Below are 16,490 nucleotides of genomic sequence, written 5' to 3'. Positions count from 1 at the left end.
GAAAGCTAAGGATCGGGAACATGAAAACGTAACAGTCGCGTACAGCAAACAATGAAGCCACACCGACCGTGGTCAGCAAGGTGAATAAATAGCTCTCTGATTAGTGCTCAACAGCAGGTGAATGTGCAGAGCACTAATCAGAGGCAGGTGAAATCAATTAGTACCCATGGAAACCAAAACAAACACCCAAAGTGCACAAAACAGGAACTAAGGGAGTCCAAAACTAACAGAACATAACTAAACAAAATATGATCCGGATCACGGATCATGACAGATACATCTGATATTTGCTGAATTTCCCCCAGGGATCAATAAAGTACTTTCTATTCTATTGTATATATCACTAAGCTTTAGAACTTTGTTGTGAAAATCTCCTTCCGCGTCTGTGGAAATGCTTCCCGCCCACACTGCTTTGTGCCTCGTTTGATCTACTGTGACCATAATAACTACCGTATTTTTCGGATTATAAGTCGCATCGGCCAAAAATGCATAATAAAGAAGGAAAAAAACATATATAAGTCGCATTTTTGGGGGAAATGTATTTGATAAAACCCAACAACAAGAATAGACATTTGAAAGGCAATTTAAAATAAATAAAGAATAGTGAACAACAGGCTGAATAAGTGTACGTTATATGAGGCATAAATAACCAACTGAGAAGGTGCCTGGTATGTTAACCTAACATATTATGGTAAGAGTCATTCAAATAACTATAACATATAGAACATGCTATACGTTTACCAAACAATCTGTCACAACTACACCAGAATAATAGTTTGTTGTTTTATAATCAACAAAAACGGGGTTCATTTGATTTTAATGTGAAAAGCATAATAATATACCAGGATTGCAGTCTGTTAAAAATAGCACTTATAATGGGAGTCAATGGGGCCAAAGGAGGTCTGAAGAGAACATGTTTATATGCTATTCTAACAAACCTAGATTTATAACGGCACTTTGATAAATGCACAACATGGTGATAGCTGACTCTTCATTTACTGAAGAAGCAAGCTAGTGTGCTAATCACTGCCTTAAATGCTAACATGACTACAAAAACATATCGTTTTCCTATTAAGAAAGAACATACAACACTCTAAGCTTGTATAAACATAAATAAAAATAATGATAAATATGAAGATTTATAGTCGAAAAAATATGACATGTATGTGCAACACTAGTTTGCATTTATCATGAAAAAAAATAGTCTTTACAAATGAAAAAAGCGAAGAAGATAAACATATCTAAATGTTCAAAAAAATCAAATGGATCTTAAGAATCCAGAACAATATTTAAAGGCCTACTGAAATGAGATTTTCTTATTTAAAGAGGGACATCAGGTCCATTCTGTGTATCATACTTGATCATTTCGCGATATTGCCATATTTTTGCTGAAAGGATTTAGTAGAGAACATCCACGATAAAGTTAGTAACTTTTGGTCGCTAATAAAAAAGCCTTGCCTTTAGCGGAAGTAGCAGACGATGTGACGTCACCTGTGTGAGGACTCCTCACATCCTCACATTGTTTATAATGTGAGCCACCAGCAGTAAGAGCAATTCGGACCGAGAAAGCGACAATTTCTCCATTCATTTGAGCGAGGATGAAAGATTTGTGGATGAGGAAGGTTAGAGTGAAGCACTAAAAAAAAAAAAAAGGCGACGGCTCCAGGCAGCACCAGTGGGAGCCTTTCAGATGTAATTAGACACATTTACTAGGATATTTCTGGAAAATCCCTTATCTGCTTATTGTGTTAATAGTATTTTAGTGAGATTATAAAGTCATACCTGAAAGTCGGATGGCTGCGGTGAACGCTAGTGTCTCCGAGAGAAGCCGAGGAGCCAAGATCACAGCTGCCTTTTTGAGCTGCAGGATGAGGTCACGTAATAATAATAATAATAATAATGGATTAGATTTATATCGCGCTTTTCTATTGTTAGATACTCAAAGCGCTCACTGAGAAGTGGGAACCCATCATTCATTCACGCCTGGTGGTGGTAAGCTACATCTGTAGCCACAGCTGCCCTGGGGTATAGACTGACGAAAACGTGGCTGCCAGTTTGCGCCTACGGCCCCTCCGACCACCACCAATCATTCATTCATCATTCATTCACCAGTGTGAGCGGCACCGGGGGCAAAGGGTGAAGTGTCCTACCCAAGGACACAACGGCAGCGATTTGGATGTCCATAGGTGGGAAGCGAACCTGCAACCCTCAGGTTTTTTAAACGGCCGCTCTACCCACTACGCCATGCCGCCCCATATCCACTCAAGTCTCAGGTAAGAGCCGACTTAATATCACAATTTTCCATCCAAAAACTTGCTGGTTGACGTAGTGAAACTTGTTCGCTTGACCGCTCTGTGTTAAAGCTTCACAACAAACAAAGAAACACCAGATGTGTCTCGGTTGGTAAAGACAGCTGCAATCCACCGCTTTCCACCAACAGCATTCTTCTTTATAGTCTCCATTATTAATTGAACAAATTGCAAAAGATTCAACAACACAGATGTCCAAAATACTGTGTAATTGCGCGATGAAAAGAGACGACTTTTAGCCGTGTGTGGTGCTGGGCTAATATGTCCGCTCTAACCAATAACATCACAAACACGCGTCATCATTCCAAGACGTTTTCAACAGGAAACTCCACGGGAAATTTAAAATTGCAATTTAGTAAACTAAACTGGCCGTATTGGCATGTGTTGCGATGTTAATATTTCATCATTGATATATAAACTATTAGACTGTGTGGTGGGTTTCAGTAGGCCTTAAATGGTTCTTCTGCCAAGGAAACTACAATGTGTGTCTTTTTGTCTATTATCTTCAATAAAAACTTTTTGAGCACATTCCTCTATACCTGTGGTCGGCAACCCGCGGCTATTGAGCCACATGCGACTCTTTAGCGCCGCCCTAGTGGCTCTATGGAGCTTTTTCCAAAATGTATGAAAATGGGGGAAAAATGAAGGGGAAAAAATACATTTTTTGTTTTAATATGGTTTCTGTAGGAGGACAAACATGACACAAACCTCCCTAATTGTTATAAAGGACACTGTTTATATTAAACATGCTTCACTGATTCGAGTATTTGGCGAGAGCGTTTTGTCCTACTAATTTTGACGGTCCTTGAACTCACCGTAGTTTGTTTACATGTATAACTTTCTCCGACTTTCTAGGACGTGTTTTATGCCACTTCTTTTTCCGTCTCATTTTGTCCACCAAACTTTTAATGTTGTGCGTGAATGCACAAAGGTGAGTTTTGTTGATGTTATTGACTTGTGTGGAGTGTTAATCAGACATATTTGGTCACTGCATGACTGCAAGCTAATCAATGCTAACATGCTATTTAGGCTAGCGATATGTACATATTGCATCATTATGCCTCATTTGTAGCTATATTTGAGCTCATTTAGTTTCCTTTAAGTCCTCTTAATTGAATTTATATCTCATGACACACTATCTGTATGTAATATGGCTTTTAATTTTTTGCGGCTCCAGACATGTTTGTTTTTGTATTTTTGCTCCAATATGGCTCTTTCAACTATTTTGGGTTGCCGACCCCTGCTCTATACCTTCATCAGAAGTTGTTACATGTCTAAGTATGTACAGTATATTATACGTGCAAATTATATGTCTGGACTTCAGGGGACTATCTACATAATGACAACATTAATTACAGTTATTTATTTATTGAACATTCCTAATATTTTCGGTTCTTCAATCTGAACAATTTAAAGGACTATAATTATATACATATGTATATGTACAGTACAGCTCAAAAGTTTGGACACACCTTTTCATTCAATGCGTTTCTTTATTTTCATGACTATTTACATTGTAGATTGTCACTGGAGGCATCACAACTATGAATGAACAGGTGAAATAACTGAAAACATGTTTTATATTCTCGTTTCTTCAAAATAGCCACCCTTTGCTCTGATTACTGCTTTGCACACTCTTAGCATTCTCTCGATGAGCTTAAAGAGGTAGTCACCTGAAATGGTTTGTACTTCATAATTTTGATGCTTTTAGTGACAATCTACAAGTAAATAGTCATAAAAGTCCATAGTGGATAAAACATATTAATGGGAGAGTCCAGTCCATAGTGGATCTAACATAATAGTGAGAGTCCAGTCCATAGTGGATCTAACATAATAGTGTGAGAGTCCAGTCCATAGTGGATCTAACATAATAGTGTGACAGTCCAGTCCATAGTGGGAATCTAACATAATAGTGTGAGAGTCCAGTCCATAGTGGATCTAACATAATAGTGAGAGTCCAGTCCATAGTGGATCTAACATAATAGTGAGAGTCTAGTCCATAGTGGATCTAACATAATAGTGTGAGAGTCCAGTCCATAGTGCATCTAACATAATAGTGAGAGTCCAGTCCATAGTGGATCTAACTTAATAGTGAGCCTGTCTAGTCGTCCATAGTGGATCTAACATAATAGTGTGAGAGTCCAGTCCATAGTGCATCTAACATAATAGTGAGAGTCCAGTCCATAGTGGATCTAACCTAATAGTGAGAGAGTCCAGTCCATAGTAAATCTAACATAATAGTGTGAGAGTCCAGTCCATAGTGGATCTAACATAATAGTGAGAGTCCAGTCCATAGTGGATCTAACATAATAGTGAGAGTCCAGTCCATAGTGGATCTAACATAATAGTGAGAGTCCAGTCCATAGTGGATCTTACATAATAGTGAGAGTCCAGTCCATAGTGGATCTAACATAATAGTGAGAGTCCAGTCCATAGTGGATCTAACATAATAGTGTGAGAGTCCAGTCCATAGTGGATCTAACATAATAGTGAGAGTCCAGTCCATAGTGGATCTAACATAATAGTGTGAGAGTCCCGTCCATAGTGCATCTAACATAATAGTGAGAATCCAGTCCTCAGGGATCTAACCTAATAGTGAGAGAGTCCAGTCCATAGTGGATCTAACATAATAGTGTGATAGTCCAGTCCATAGTAGATCTAACATAATAGTGTGAGAGTCCAGTCCATAGTGGATCTAACATAATAGTGAGAGTCCAGTCCATCTAGTGGATCTAACATAATAGTGTGAGAGTCCCGTCCATAGTTGATCTAACATAATAGTGAGATTCCAGTCCATAGTGGATCTAACATAATAGTGAGAGTCCAGTCCATAGTGGATCTAACATAATAGTGTTAGAGTCCAGTCAATAGTGGATCCAACCTAATAGTGAGAGAGTCCAGGTCATAGTGCATCTAACATAATAGTGTGAGAGTCCAGTCCATAGTGGATCTAACATAATAGTGAGAGTCCAGTCCATAGTGGATCTAACATAATAGTGTGAGAGTCCAGTCCATAGTGGATCTAACATAATAGTTAGAGTCCAGTCCATAGTGGGGGCTAGCAGGAGACCATCCTGAGCGGAGACAGGTCAGCAGCGCAGAGATGTCCCCAACCAATGCACAGGCGAGCGGTCCACCTTGGGTCCCCGACTCTGTTCGATAAAATGAAAACAGAGGAAGTTGTCCGGATTTTGTAAATGGAAGTCTTGTTACTACTAGGAAAAGTCGCCACAACTTTAAAATGAGGGTTTTTTACACATACCTAATACTTCACAGGTGTCATCATTTTGATACCTTTAGTGACATGTACTGTGTGTGTGTGTGTGTGTGTGTGTGTGTGTGTGTGTGTGTGTGTGTGTGTGTGTGTGTGTGTGTGTGTGTGTGTGTGTGTGTGTGTGTGTGTGTGTGTGGTGTGTGTGTGTGTGTGTGTGTGTGTGTGTATTTTGACCCTTCTTGAAATATCAACAAGGAAAAGTACCTTCCATATGAGGACTGGTGAACTAGTTAGGACATAAAACGTGGTCCCAATACAGAAAACCATTGCATCTAATAGAGAGCCAAATCCTAGAGTCTGTGAACATTGCTCCAAAGTCAGATTATTTTCTTGTTGATCTAATGTACATACAAAAGTAAACATTAACAGGTGCAAAGAAAGCAATATATGATAAAACAAGACCACAGCTAAAGAAGGACTTTCCTATTTATTTCCGAAAAAACCTGCCATGTGAACAGCTGATTTTACGGCTCCGGTGCTGACATAAGACAACCCAAGTCCCATATGTGACCGTAGGATGAACAAATACACTATGTTAAATAAGACTAAAATGGCCTTTAACAATTAGCTTCTACAACTGGGCTGCCCAAAGGGCGGCAAAGGGGCCATCAGTGGTCCGTGACTCGTTTGTCATCGGCCTTAAGCACATTACAAAAAACAAAAAATAGAGATCTCAAATTAAGGTGGTGCCAAAAGGAGGGATTTTTCAACTTGACTGTGTGTTGGTTTTAAAAGTGCTCCCCTTCTGGTCAACATATGAAATAACAAGTGTGTGTAAGAAATTTATATGCGCCCCCTTTCGCCAAAGTTGATTAAAACAAATAAAATAAATCGGTATATAGAGACATACTGTAATAACTTAAACCAATTACAAACAAAAAATAAAAGCTTACCTTTGTTTTATATTCGCATAGTTTGTATATATTATTAAAGACCTACTGAAACCCACTACTACCGACCACGCAGTCTGATAGTTTATATATCATTGATGAAATATTAACATTGCAACACATGCCAATACGGCCTTTTTAGTTTACTAAATTGCAATTTTAAATTTCGCGCTAAGTGTCCTGTTGAAAACGTCGGTATGATGACGCGTGACGTCTCGGAATGTAGCGGGACATTTATTTCCAGCCCGATCCAAGCTATAAGCATAATTACACAGTATTCTGGACATCCGTGTTGCTGAATCTTTTGCAATTTGTCCAATAATAATGGAGAAGTCAAAGAAGAAAGATGTAGGTGGGAAGCGGTGTATGCGGCCGCCTTTAGCAACACAAACACAGCCGGTGTTTCCTTGGTTACATTCCGAAGGTGAAGCTTTACTATGGAACAGAGCGGTCAAGCGAACATGGTTCCCGACCACATGTCAACCGCAGGTTTTGGTGAGCAAATTGCAGTAATAAGTCGGCTCTTATCGTAGACATGAGCGGAGTTTGCGGACTCTCTTACCTACTCCCACCGGAGACACTGGCGGTCACCACACCCGTGACCACACCCCTCCGACTTTCAGGTACCATATAATTTCACTAAAAAACTATTAACACAATAAGCAGATAAGGGATTTCCCAGAATTATCCTAGTAAATGTGTCTAATAACATCTGAATCGCTCTCACTGCCGTCGCCTTTTTTTTTTCCCCCCTAGTTCTTCACTCTCACTATCCTCATCCACGAATCTTTCATCCTTGCTCAAATTAATGGGGAATTTGTCGCTTTCTCGGTCCGAATCGCTCTCGCTGCTGGTGGCTATGATTATAAACAATGTGAGGATGTGAGGAGCTCTACAACCAGTGACGTCACGTGCACATCGTCTGCTACTTCCGGTACAGGCAAGGCTGTTTTATTAGCGACCAAAAGTTGCAAACCTTATCGTGGATGTTCTCTACTAAATCCTTTCAGCAAAAATATGGCAACATCGCGAAATGATCAAGTATGACACATAGAATGGACTTGCTATCCCCATTTGAATAAGAAAATCTCATTTCAGTAGGCCTTTAATGTTGTAAATACAAATCTTTATACATATAGAAAGGTTTGATCCTATAGAGGCAGGCCTCAAGAAGCTAACAAAACAATAATTGTGTGTGTGTGTGTGTGTGTGTGTGTGTGTGTGTGTGTGTGTGTGTGTGTGTGTGTGTGTGTGTGTGTGTGTGTGTGTGTGTGTGTGTGTGTGTGTGTGTGTGTGTGTGTGTGTGTGTGTGTGTGTGTGTGTGTGTGTGTGTGTGTGTGTAAAAATATAATCACAGAATTGAAATATTTAGTGAGCACATGAGTTAAATGACTTCTCCACTAGGGGGAGCACCTGCACTACAAAGCCCCATAGTGTGTGTGTGTGTCTGCTTGCAGTGAATGTAAATGAGTGTTTGTCTAGTGTGCAGCTCCCTCACACTGAAGCACTGTGTTGTGTTTGTGCTCTCATTTCATATGTAAATGTCCTCCCAACAGTTACACTCAGCTTGAGTGTGAAGTAGGGTCCAATAAGCCCAAATAGCAAAGAGAAATACAAATTTAAAAAAGCATGAAACAAACCAAACACCTTGGGTTTTAAAGAGGTTAAAGGGGAACTGCACTTTTTGGGGGGAATTTTTTTCCTATCGTTCACAATCATTAGAGACAAAAAGACAAAAGGTTTTGTTTTTTCCGCTTTCTAATATAAAAAAATGGACTTGTTGTAGGTGGCTTGCAAAGCAGCTAATGGGAGCAATCATTTCTACCTCTAAATCACTTTTTAAACTGCATCCAAAAACTGCCAACAATTTACAATCCGTAATCAGTATAATCACCAAGCTTTAGACTTAGACAAACTTTATTGATCCACTAGGGAAATTGTTTCACACAGTAGCTCAGTTACAAAGAGTGGAAAGAGTAAGGATGGAAGGGATAATGCCGGTATAAAGTAGACTAGACATTTACCATAGTAGCAATATAAAATATAACATATTATACAGTGGGGCAAAAAAGTATTTAGTCAGCCACTGATTGTGCAAGTTCTCCCACTTAAAATGATGACAGAGGTCTGTAATTTTCATCATAGGTACACTTCAACTGTGAGAGACAGAATGTGAAAAAACAAAATCCAAGAATTCACATTGTAGGAATTTGAAAGAATTTATTTGTAAATTATGGTGGAAAATAAGTATTTGGTCAACCATTCAAAGCTGTCATTGATGCAAGGAGGTTTTGGCTCAAAATCTCACGATACATGGCCCCATTCATTCTTTCCTTAACATGGATCAATCGTCCTGTCCCCTTAGCAGAAAAACAGCCCCAAAACATGATGTTTCCACCCCCATGCTTCACAGTAGGTGTGGTGTTCTTGGGATGCAACTCAGTATTCTTCTTCCTCCAAACACGACCAGTTGAGTTTATACAAAAATGGATACATGGATGATACAGCAGAGGATTGGGAGGATGTCATGTGGTCAGATGATACCAAAATAGAACTTGTCGTGTTTGGAGGAAGAAGAATACTGAGTTGCATCCCAAGAACACCACACCTACTGTGAAGCATGGGGGTGGAAACATCATGCTTTGGGGCTGTTTTTCTGCTAAGGGGACAGGACGATTGATCCGTGTTAAGGAAAGAATGAATGGTGAGATTTTGAGCCAAAACCTCCTTCCATCAGTGAGAGCTTTGAATGGTTGACCAAATACTTATTTTCCACCATAATTTACAAATAAATTTATGTGAATTCCTGGATATTTTCTTCACATTCTGTCTCACAGTTGAAGTGTACCTATGATGAAAATTACAGACCTCTGTCATCATTTTAAGTGGGAGAGCTTGCACAATCGGTGGCTGACAATACTTTTTTGCCCCACTGTATATACAGTATATAATTTCTACTAATATATTGTTGTGGAGGGGGGCGTGGCCCCAGGGTGACACACGCAAGTAAAATGGCGGCAGGGCTGTGTGTAAAGAAGTTTTCCGCGGCTTTTTGTTGTGCACGCACACAGACAGCTGTGGTTGTAACGGGATTTGTTAGCGCGCAGTTGTTGTCGCTTTTTTTAACTTCTTCTCCCCACTCAGGACTCCCAAGATGGGACAGACGTGACGTCCCCGGGTAACCACTGTGATGCACCACCACGCCCCCCCCTACCGCCCCGCCTCCTCAGTCGTCGTGGAGACCAAACCGAGGGGTAGGTGATCTTCTTCTTCTTGTGGCGGGACGTCTGCTGGCTTGGCGAGCGGGCTGACCACTGCGGGCCTCGCTGTGATGTCTGTGGCCATGGCAGCCAAAAACAAGAGGTTTCTTGCACATATAGACACACACACACACACACACACACACACACACACTGCCAAACCTACACAAACACACCACAAGCCAACTCCGAGACCCGTCCAAGCCCACCCTGCTCCACCCTACATTTGATATTTTAGCCCCCGTTCTCCTCACACACACACACACACACACACACACACACACACACACACACACACACACACACATACACACACACACACACACACACACACACACACGCGCACACACACGCACGCACACACACACACACACAATGGCCCCGTGGGCAGAGCGAGCGGCTTGTAACTAAAAGGTCACAAGGTTGATAACATCTGGAGCACATTTGTTTGTCAAAACAAACCCTTCAGTGTCCAAAGTGGAAAATACAAACCCCGTTTCCATATGAGTTGGGAAATTGTGTTAGATGTAAATATAAACGGAATACAATGATTTGCAAATCCTTTTCAACCCATATTCAGTTGAATATGCTACAAAGACAACATATTTGATGTTCAAACTCATAAACTTTTTTTTTTTTTATGCAAATAATCATTATCTTTAGAAAATGATGCCAGCAACACGTGACAAAGAAGTTGGGGAAGGTGGCAATAAATACTGATATAGTTGAAGAATGCTCATCAAACACTTATTTGGAACATCCCACAGGTGTGCAGGTTAATTGGGAACAGGTGGGTGCCATGATTGGGTATAAAAACAGCTTCCCAAAAAATGCTCAGTCTTTCACAAGAAAGGATGGGGCGAGGTACACCCCTTTATCCACAACTGTGTAAGCAAATAGTCAAACAGTTTAAGAACAAAATTTCTCAAAGTGCAATTGCAAGAAATTTAGGGATTTCAACATCTACGGTCCATAATATCATCAAAAGGTTTAGAGAATCTGGAGAAATCACTCCACGTAAGCGCCATGGCCGGAAACCAACACCGAATGACCGTGACCTTCGATCCCTCAGACGGCACTGTATCAAAAGCCGACATCAATCTCTAAAGGATATCACCACATGAGCTCAGGAACACTTCATAAAACCACTGTCACTAAATACAGTTTGTTGCTACATCTGTAAGTGCAAGTTAAAGCTCTACTATGCAAAGCGAAAGCCATTTATCAACAACATCCAGAAACGCCGCCGGCTTCTCTGGCCCGAGATCATCTAAGATGGACTGATGCAAAGTGGAAAAGTGTTCTGTGGTCTGACGAGTCCACATTTCCAAATTGTTTTTGGAAATATTCGACATCGTGTCATCCGGACAAAAGGGGAAGCGAACCATCCAGACTGTTATCGACGCAAAGTTCAAAAGCCAGCATGTGTGAGGGTGTATTAGTGCCCAAGGGATGGGTAACTTACACATCTGTGAAGGCACCATTAATGCTGAAAGGTACATACAGGGTTTGGAACAACATATGCTGCCATCTAAGCGCCATCTTTTTCATGGACGCCCCTGCTTATTTCAGCAAAACAATGCCAAGCCACATTCAGCACGTTTTACAACAGCGCTGGCTTCGTAACAAAAGAGTGCGGGTACTTTCCTGGCCCGCCTGCAGTCCAGACCTGTCTCCCATCAAAAATGTGTTGCGCATTATGAAGCGTAAAATACGACAGCGGAGAACCCGGACTGTTGAACGACTGAAGCTCTACATAAAACAAGAATGGGAAAAAATTCTACTTTTAGTGCTTCAACAATTAGTTTCCTCAGTTCCCAAACGTTTATTGAGTGTTGTTAAAAGAAAAGGTGATGTAACACAGTGGTGAACATGCCCTTTCCCAACTAATTTGGCACGAGTTGCAGCCATGAAATTCTAAGTTAATTATTTGCAAAAAAAAAAAAAAAGTTTATGAGTTTAAACATCAAATATGTTGTCTTTGTAGTGCATTTCATTGAATATGGGTTGAAAAGGATTTACAAATCATTGTATTCTGTTTATATTTACATCTAACACAATTTCCTGACTCATATGGAAACGGGTTTTGTAGAATGTTGCAGCGTGTCATCCTCTCTTATACATGTATGCACACGCGTGTGCAGATGAGTATTGACGCACAACAGCAGCAGCACAGTAGACTATACATGTCAGAATGTGATGTATACACACACGCACGAACACACGCACGAACACACACACGCACGAACACACACACACACACACACACACACACACACAGTTGTATCAAGAGGAGGACGATGCAGGAAGCAGAAGGAAATGAGCCAAAGTGACAAAAAACTTGGTGGGATCTAATTGCAGGACTTCTGCTGGATTGTCACCTTTACACAACTTAACACGAGCTAAAACACACTCAATGGCCCCGTTTACACTGCACACCAAATCAGATTTTTTTTTTTGCCCTCATGTGACTCAGAGCCGATATTTTTTGCCACTCTGTGACTACGATTACACTGCAGGCTAGTGTTGTCCCGGTACTAATATTTTGGTACCGGTACCAAGATGTATTTTGATACTTTGTAGTACTTTTCAAAACTTTTCTAAATAAAGGGGACCACAAAAAATGTCATTATTGGCTTCAGTTTAACAAAAAAAATTAACAGTACATTAAACATATATTTTTTATTGCAATTTTGTCCTTTAATTAAATAGCGAACATACAAAACCCGTTTCCATTTGAGTTGGGAAATTGTGTTAGATGTAAATATAAATGGAATACAATGATTTGCGAATCCTTTTCAACCCATATTCAGTTGAATGCACTACAAAGACAAGATATTTGATGTTCAAACTCATAAATCAGTCCATCTTAGATGGTCTCGGGCCCAGAGAAGCCGGTGGCGTTTCTGGATGTTGTTGATAAATGGCGTTCGCTCTGCATAGTAGAGCTTTAACTTGCACTTACAGATGTAGTGAAACTGTATTTAGTGACAGTGGTTTTCTGAAGGGTTCCTGAGCCCATGTGGTGATATCCTTTAGAGATTTATGTCGGTTTTTGATACAGTGCCATCTGAGGGATCGAAGGTCATGGTCATTCAATGTTGGTTTCCGGCCATGCCGCTTACGTGGAGGGATTTCTCCAGACTCTCTGGATCTTTTGATGATATTACGGACCGTAGATGTTGAAATCCTTAAATTTCTTGCAAATGCACTTTGAGAAACGTTGTTCTTAAACTGTTTGACTATTTGCTCACGCAGTTGTGGACAAAGGGGTGTACATCGCCCCATCCTCTCTTGTGAAAGACTGAGCATTTTTTGGGAAGCTGTTTTTATACCCAATCATGGCACCCACCTGTTCCCAATTAGCCTGCACACCTGTGGGATGCAGTGTTAATTTTGACAGCAAAATTTGATTTAGTTTTAGTCATAGTCTTTTGACTAAAATGTAATTTAGTTTGAGTCATATTTTAGTTATTTAAATTGTTTTAGTCTAGTTTTAGTTGACGAAATATCATAAGATTATAGTCGACGAAAACTACAGTAGATTTAGTCGACTAAAGGGTAATATCTAAACTTTCCCTTCAATTTCTGAAAGTCAAAGCAAAACAGCGGAAAAATCACCGATACAAGTCGTATTTTGATGAAAACCATGTCTCAAATTTAGTATTTCACGAGTAAGCCGTGTAATAAACGGAATAACGTCGAGTGAGTCGTATGTTGTGGAAAATGCTTACCTGTGTGTGGATTTCGGGGTGATTCGACTGTAAATGTTGCTTCAAGTTTGTTGTGTTTTTCCCCGTAATCGTCGCGCTGCATTTCTTACACTGCGTCTTGTTATCTTTGACCTCAAATATAAAATTTCCCCATATGTCCTCTCTCCTCTTCCTCCCCGGCGTTGACATGTTGTCTTCTGCAGCGCATTCGCGGGTCAGTCTCAAACGCAAACTACGTTTACGTAACTTCCTTACCACGTCGTTCTGATTGGTTCTCTTCCCAACTCCTCCCGCCTCTTCGTAACGAAATGAGTTCCGATTGGATCTCGTCTCTGGCAGACATTTTCGTCTCGTTTTTATTTGTTGACGAATATGTCAATACACCTCGTCATCGTCTTAGTCCACGTAAATTATTTTTTATTTAGTTATTGTCTCGTTTTAGTCAGAAAAAAAAGGTCATTGACGATAACTATGACGAAAAATTTTCGTCAACAAAATTAACACTGGTGGGGTTTTCCAAGTAAGTGTTTGATGAGCATTCCTCAACTTTATCAGTATTTATCGCCACATTTTCCAACTTCTTTGTCACGCGTTGCTGGCATCAAATCTAAAGTTAAGGATTATTTGCAAAAATAATAAATGTTTATCAGAACAGGGGTAGGGAACCTATGGCTCGCGAGCCAGATGTGGCTCTTTTGATGACTGAATCTGGCTCTCGGATAAATCTTAGCTGACGTTGCTTAATATGATAAGTAACGAATGATTCCACTTGTAATCACAGTGTTAAAAATAATGTTCAAAATATAAAACATTATCATGCATCTTTAATCCATCCATCTGTTTTCTACCGCACCCGTTCAAGAATTTGCGTTAATGGTAAGAAGTTATTTATTTATTCTTCCTTAGTGTGGGGCTTGCCTTCCTGGGGTTTCTCAGACCACCAAGGACCAACATGAGAGCCTGTTTCAGGGTTACAATATAGTTTTATTTTTCAATAAGTCTCTCAGTTGCTTTCCAGCAATTGTATTTTTCTCTTTCATTTTCGCTCGCGCTCTGGCTCCAGCCCCAACCCCAACCCCGTCTCTCCTCCTGGCTGCTGCTTATAACAGAGCAACAGGTGATTAGATAACATCTACGCACCTGTCGCTGATTTCGAGGCCGGTCCTGGCACACCCCAGTTCGCTGCAGGCCAGCAGGCCACGCCCCCTCCACAGTTAGCTCGAGAATAACAATGTTATTACAAAGAATAAGAGACCTATTGTTATGTTCAAAGGGAAGGAGGCGACAACCAGGACAGAACTGCGGTTCTTTCAAGGTTTATTTTAAACCTTTGATAAATATATGACATGTGTATGCTACTCTAAGTGAATGAGTGTGACTATGTGTAATATTAATAATGTAAATGTTACCCAGGGTTGTTGTCTGTGAGTGTTGGTTGTAATCTTTCGTCGAATCACGTGGGGCAAGACGAAGAGGCAGTTCGTGGACAGGCAATGGGTCGTGGGGAGGAGCGAGGCAGTGTAGTCTGGGTCCGAGCAGGGAGGTCGTGGATCGAGGAGGGCAGTCAGGAATCCGGTTGGATGTCGAAGGACAAGGCTTGATCACGGAAGGCAGGGGAGTCACTGTGAACACACAAAGAGACATGAACCAGGGATACACAGAGAGAGAGCAAAGCAAAGGTGAGGAAATCACGGGGAAGGGGATGCCAGACGTGAAGCTTACGGGAAGGTTAGCGACGTTCTGGCAAAGGTTCCTTGGGTCTGCTGGTCTTTATGCCGCTCCCTTTCATCAAGTTCAGGTGTGTCGATTGTTGATTGACCACAGGCTTGTTGCTGCGCAGGCGTGCTGCCCTCAGCACGAGTGGGGACAAGTCTGAGTGCGCTGTCAAAGGAGGCGCATCTTGGCGCGCTGTCAGCAGAGGCGGCCGCAGCTCCAGCCGCCGAGGAAACGCGGGTTCGACTCCGTGTCATGACAGTACCTCCCCCCTTATGCGAGGCCCCCGACGAGCGCCGGGGAGCATCAGGATTGGCACGGTAGAAATCCTCCAGAAGAGAGGGGTCGGCAAGATAGGAGGCAGGCACCCAAGATCTGTCTTCCGGCCCATATCCATCCCAGTCTACCAGATAAACGAGCCCCCTACCTTGTCGACGGACCCTGAGTATTTCCTTGACCGTCCAAACCTGATCTCCATTCGGCAAGAACCTCGAGGGTGGAGGGGCAGGGGTAGCAGGGGACAGAGAACTCTCCGCTACCGGCTTAATCTGGGACACATGGACCACTGAGTGCCGCTTGACAGAGGGTGGAAGAGCCAATTTGACAGACACAGGATTTATGATGGACAAGATGGCAAAAGGACCAACGTAACGTGGCGCCAATTTTCTAGATGGTACCTGGAGGCTGAGGTCCTTTGTGAGTAGCATAACTTGTTGTCCTGGCTGATACGACGGTGCTGGAATGCGATGACGGTTGGCGTTGCGGCACATCTTCTCAGAGGCCCTCTTTAAGGCCGCACGAGCGGCTCTCCACACCCTCTGACACCGCCTAATATGAGCCCTAGTCGAGGGCACAGCGATTTCCAGTTCCTGTTGGGGAAACAAGGGGGGTTGATAACCCAACGAGCACTCAAATGGAGACATGCCGGTAGCGGTGTTGCGATCTGCTGCTCAGATCTTCACGTGTTTGTTTTTTCATTCTCAGTCTGACCCGTTTATTTCCTGTTTTTGTCCATCACTATGGTTACACATCAGTCCACCTGTTAGTCTCGCCCCGCACACCTGCTACTAATTTTCACCCTCCTATTTAAGCTCACCTTTTCTGTTTACTCATTCTCGGATCCTAATTTGCCCACGCGCATCAGTGACGACTCTCATCATTCGTATGTATTTTCTCGCTAGCTCTCACGCCAAGCCACTTTATTGTCTAGCTTTCATGCTAAATGTTTTGTTTACTCTTTTGTGTCCTCGTACCAAGTTCTAGTTTTCCTTGTTTTATCCTAGCTTTCACGCTAGCGTCTTTTGTTTACTTTTTCTCTTTACACCAGTATT

At 41.5% G+C, this 16,490-nt stretch overlaps 1 protein-coding gene across 1 annotated transcript; it reads right to left on the bottom strand.

Moving 5' to 3' along the window:
- Window positions 1-14,746: 14,746 nt before the first annotated feature.
- On the bottom strand, window positions 14,747-16,087 carry LOC133551011 (uncharacterized). The gene is made up of 2 exons (XM_061897261.1): window positions 15,169-16,087; window positions 14,747-15,068 (listed from the first exon to the last, which is right to left on the bottom strand). Exons 1-2 carry the CDS (start codon window positions 16,080-16,082, stop codon window positions 15,011-15,013), a joined length of 972 nt encoding a protein of 323 aa, XP_061753245.1. The 5' UTR covers window positions 16,083-16,087; the 3' UTR covers window positions 14,747-15,010.
- Window positions 16,088-16,490: the final 403 nt, after the last annotated feature.

This window comes from Nerophis ophidion, linkage group LG04 (assembly GCF_033978795.1).
Source record: "Nerophis ophidion isolate RoL-2023_Sa linkage group LG04, RoL_Noph_v1.0, whole genome shotgun sequence".
NCBI classification, from domain to species: Eukaryota; Metazoa; Chordata; class Actinopteri; order Syngnathiformes; family Syngnathidae; genus Nerophis; species Nerophis ophidion.
This window is presented reverse-complemented; position numbering and strand designations above follow the sequence as displayed.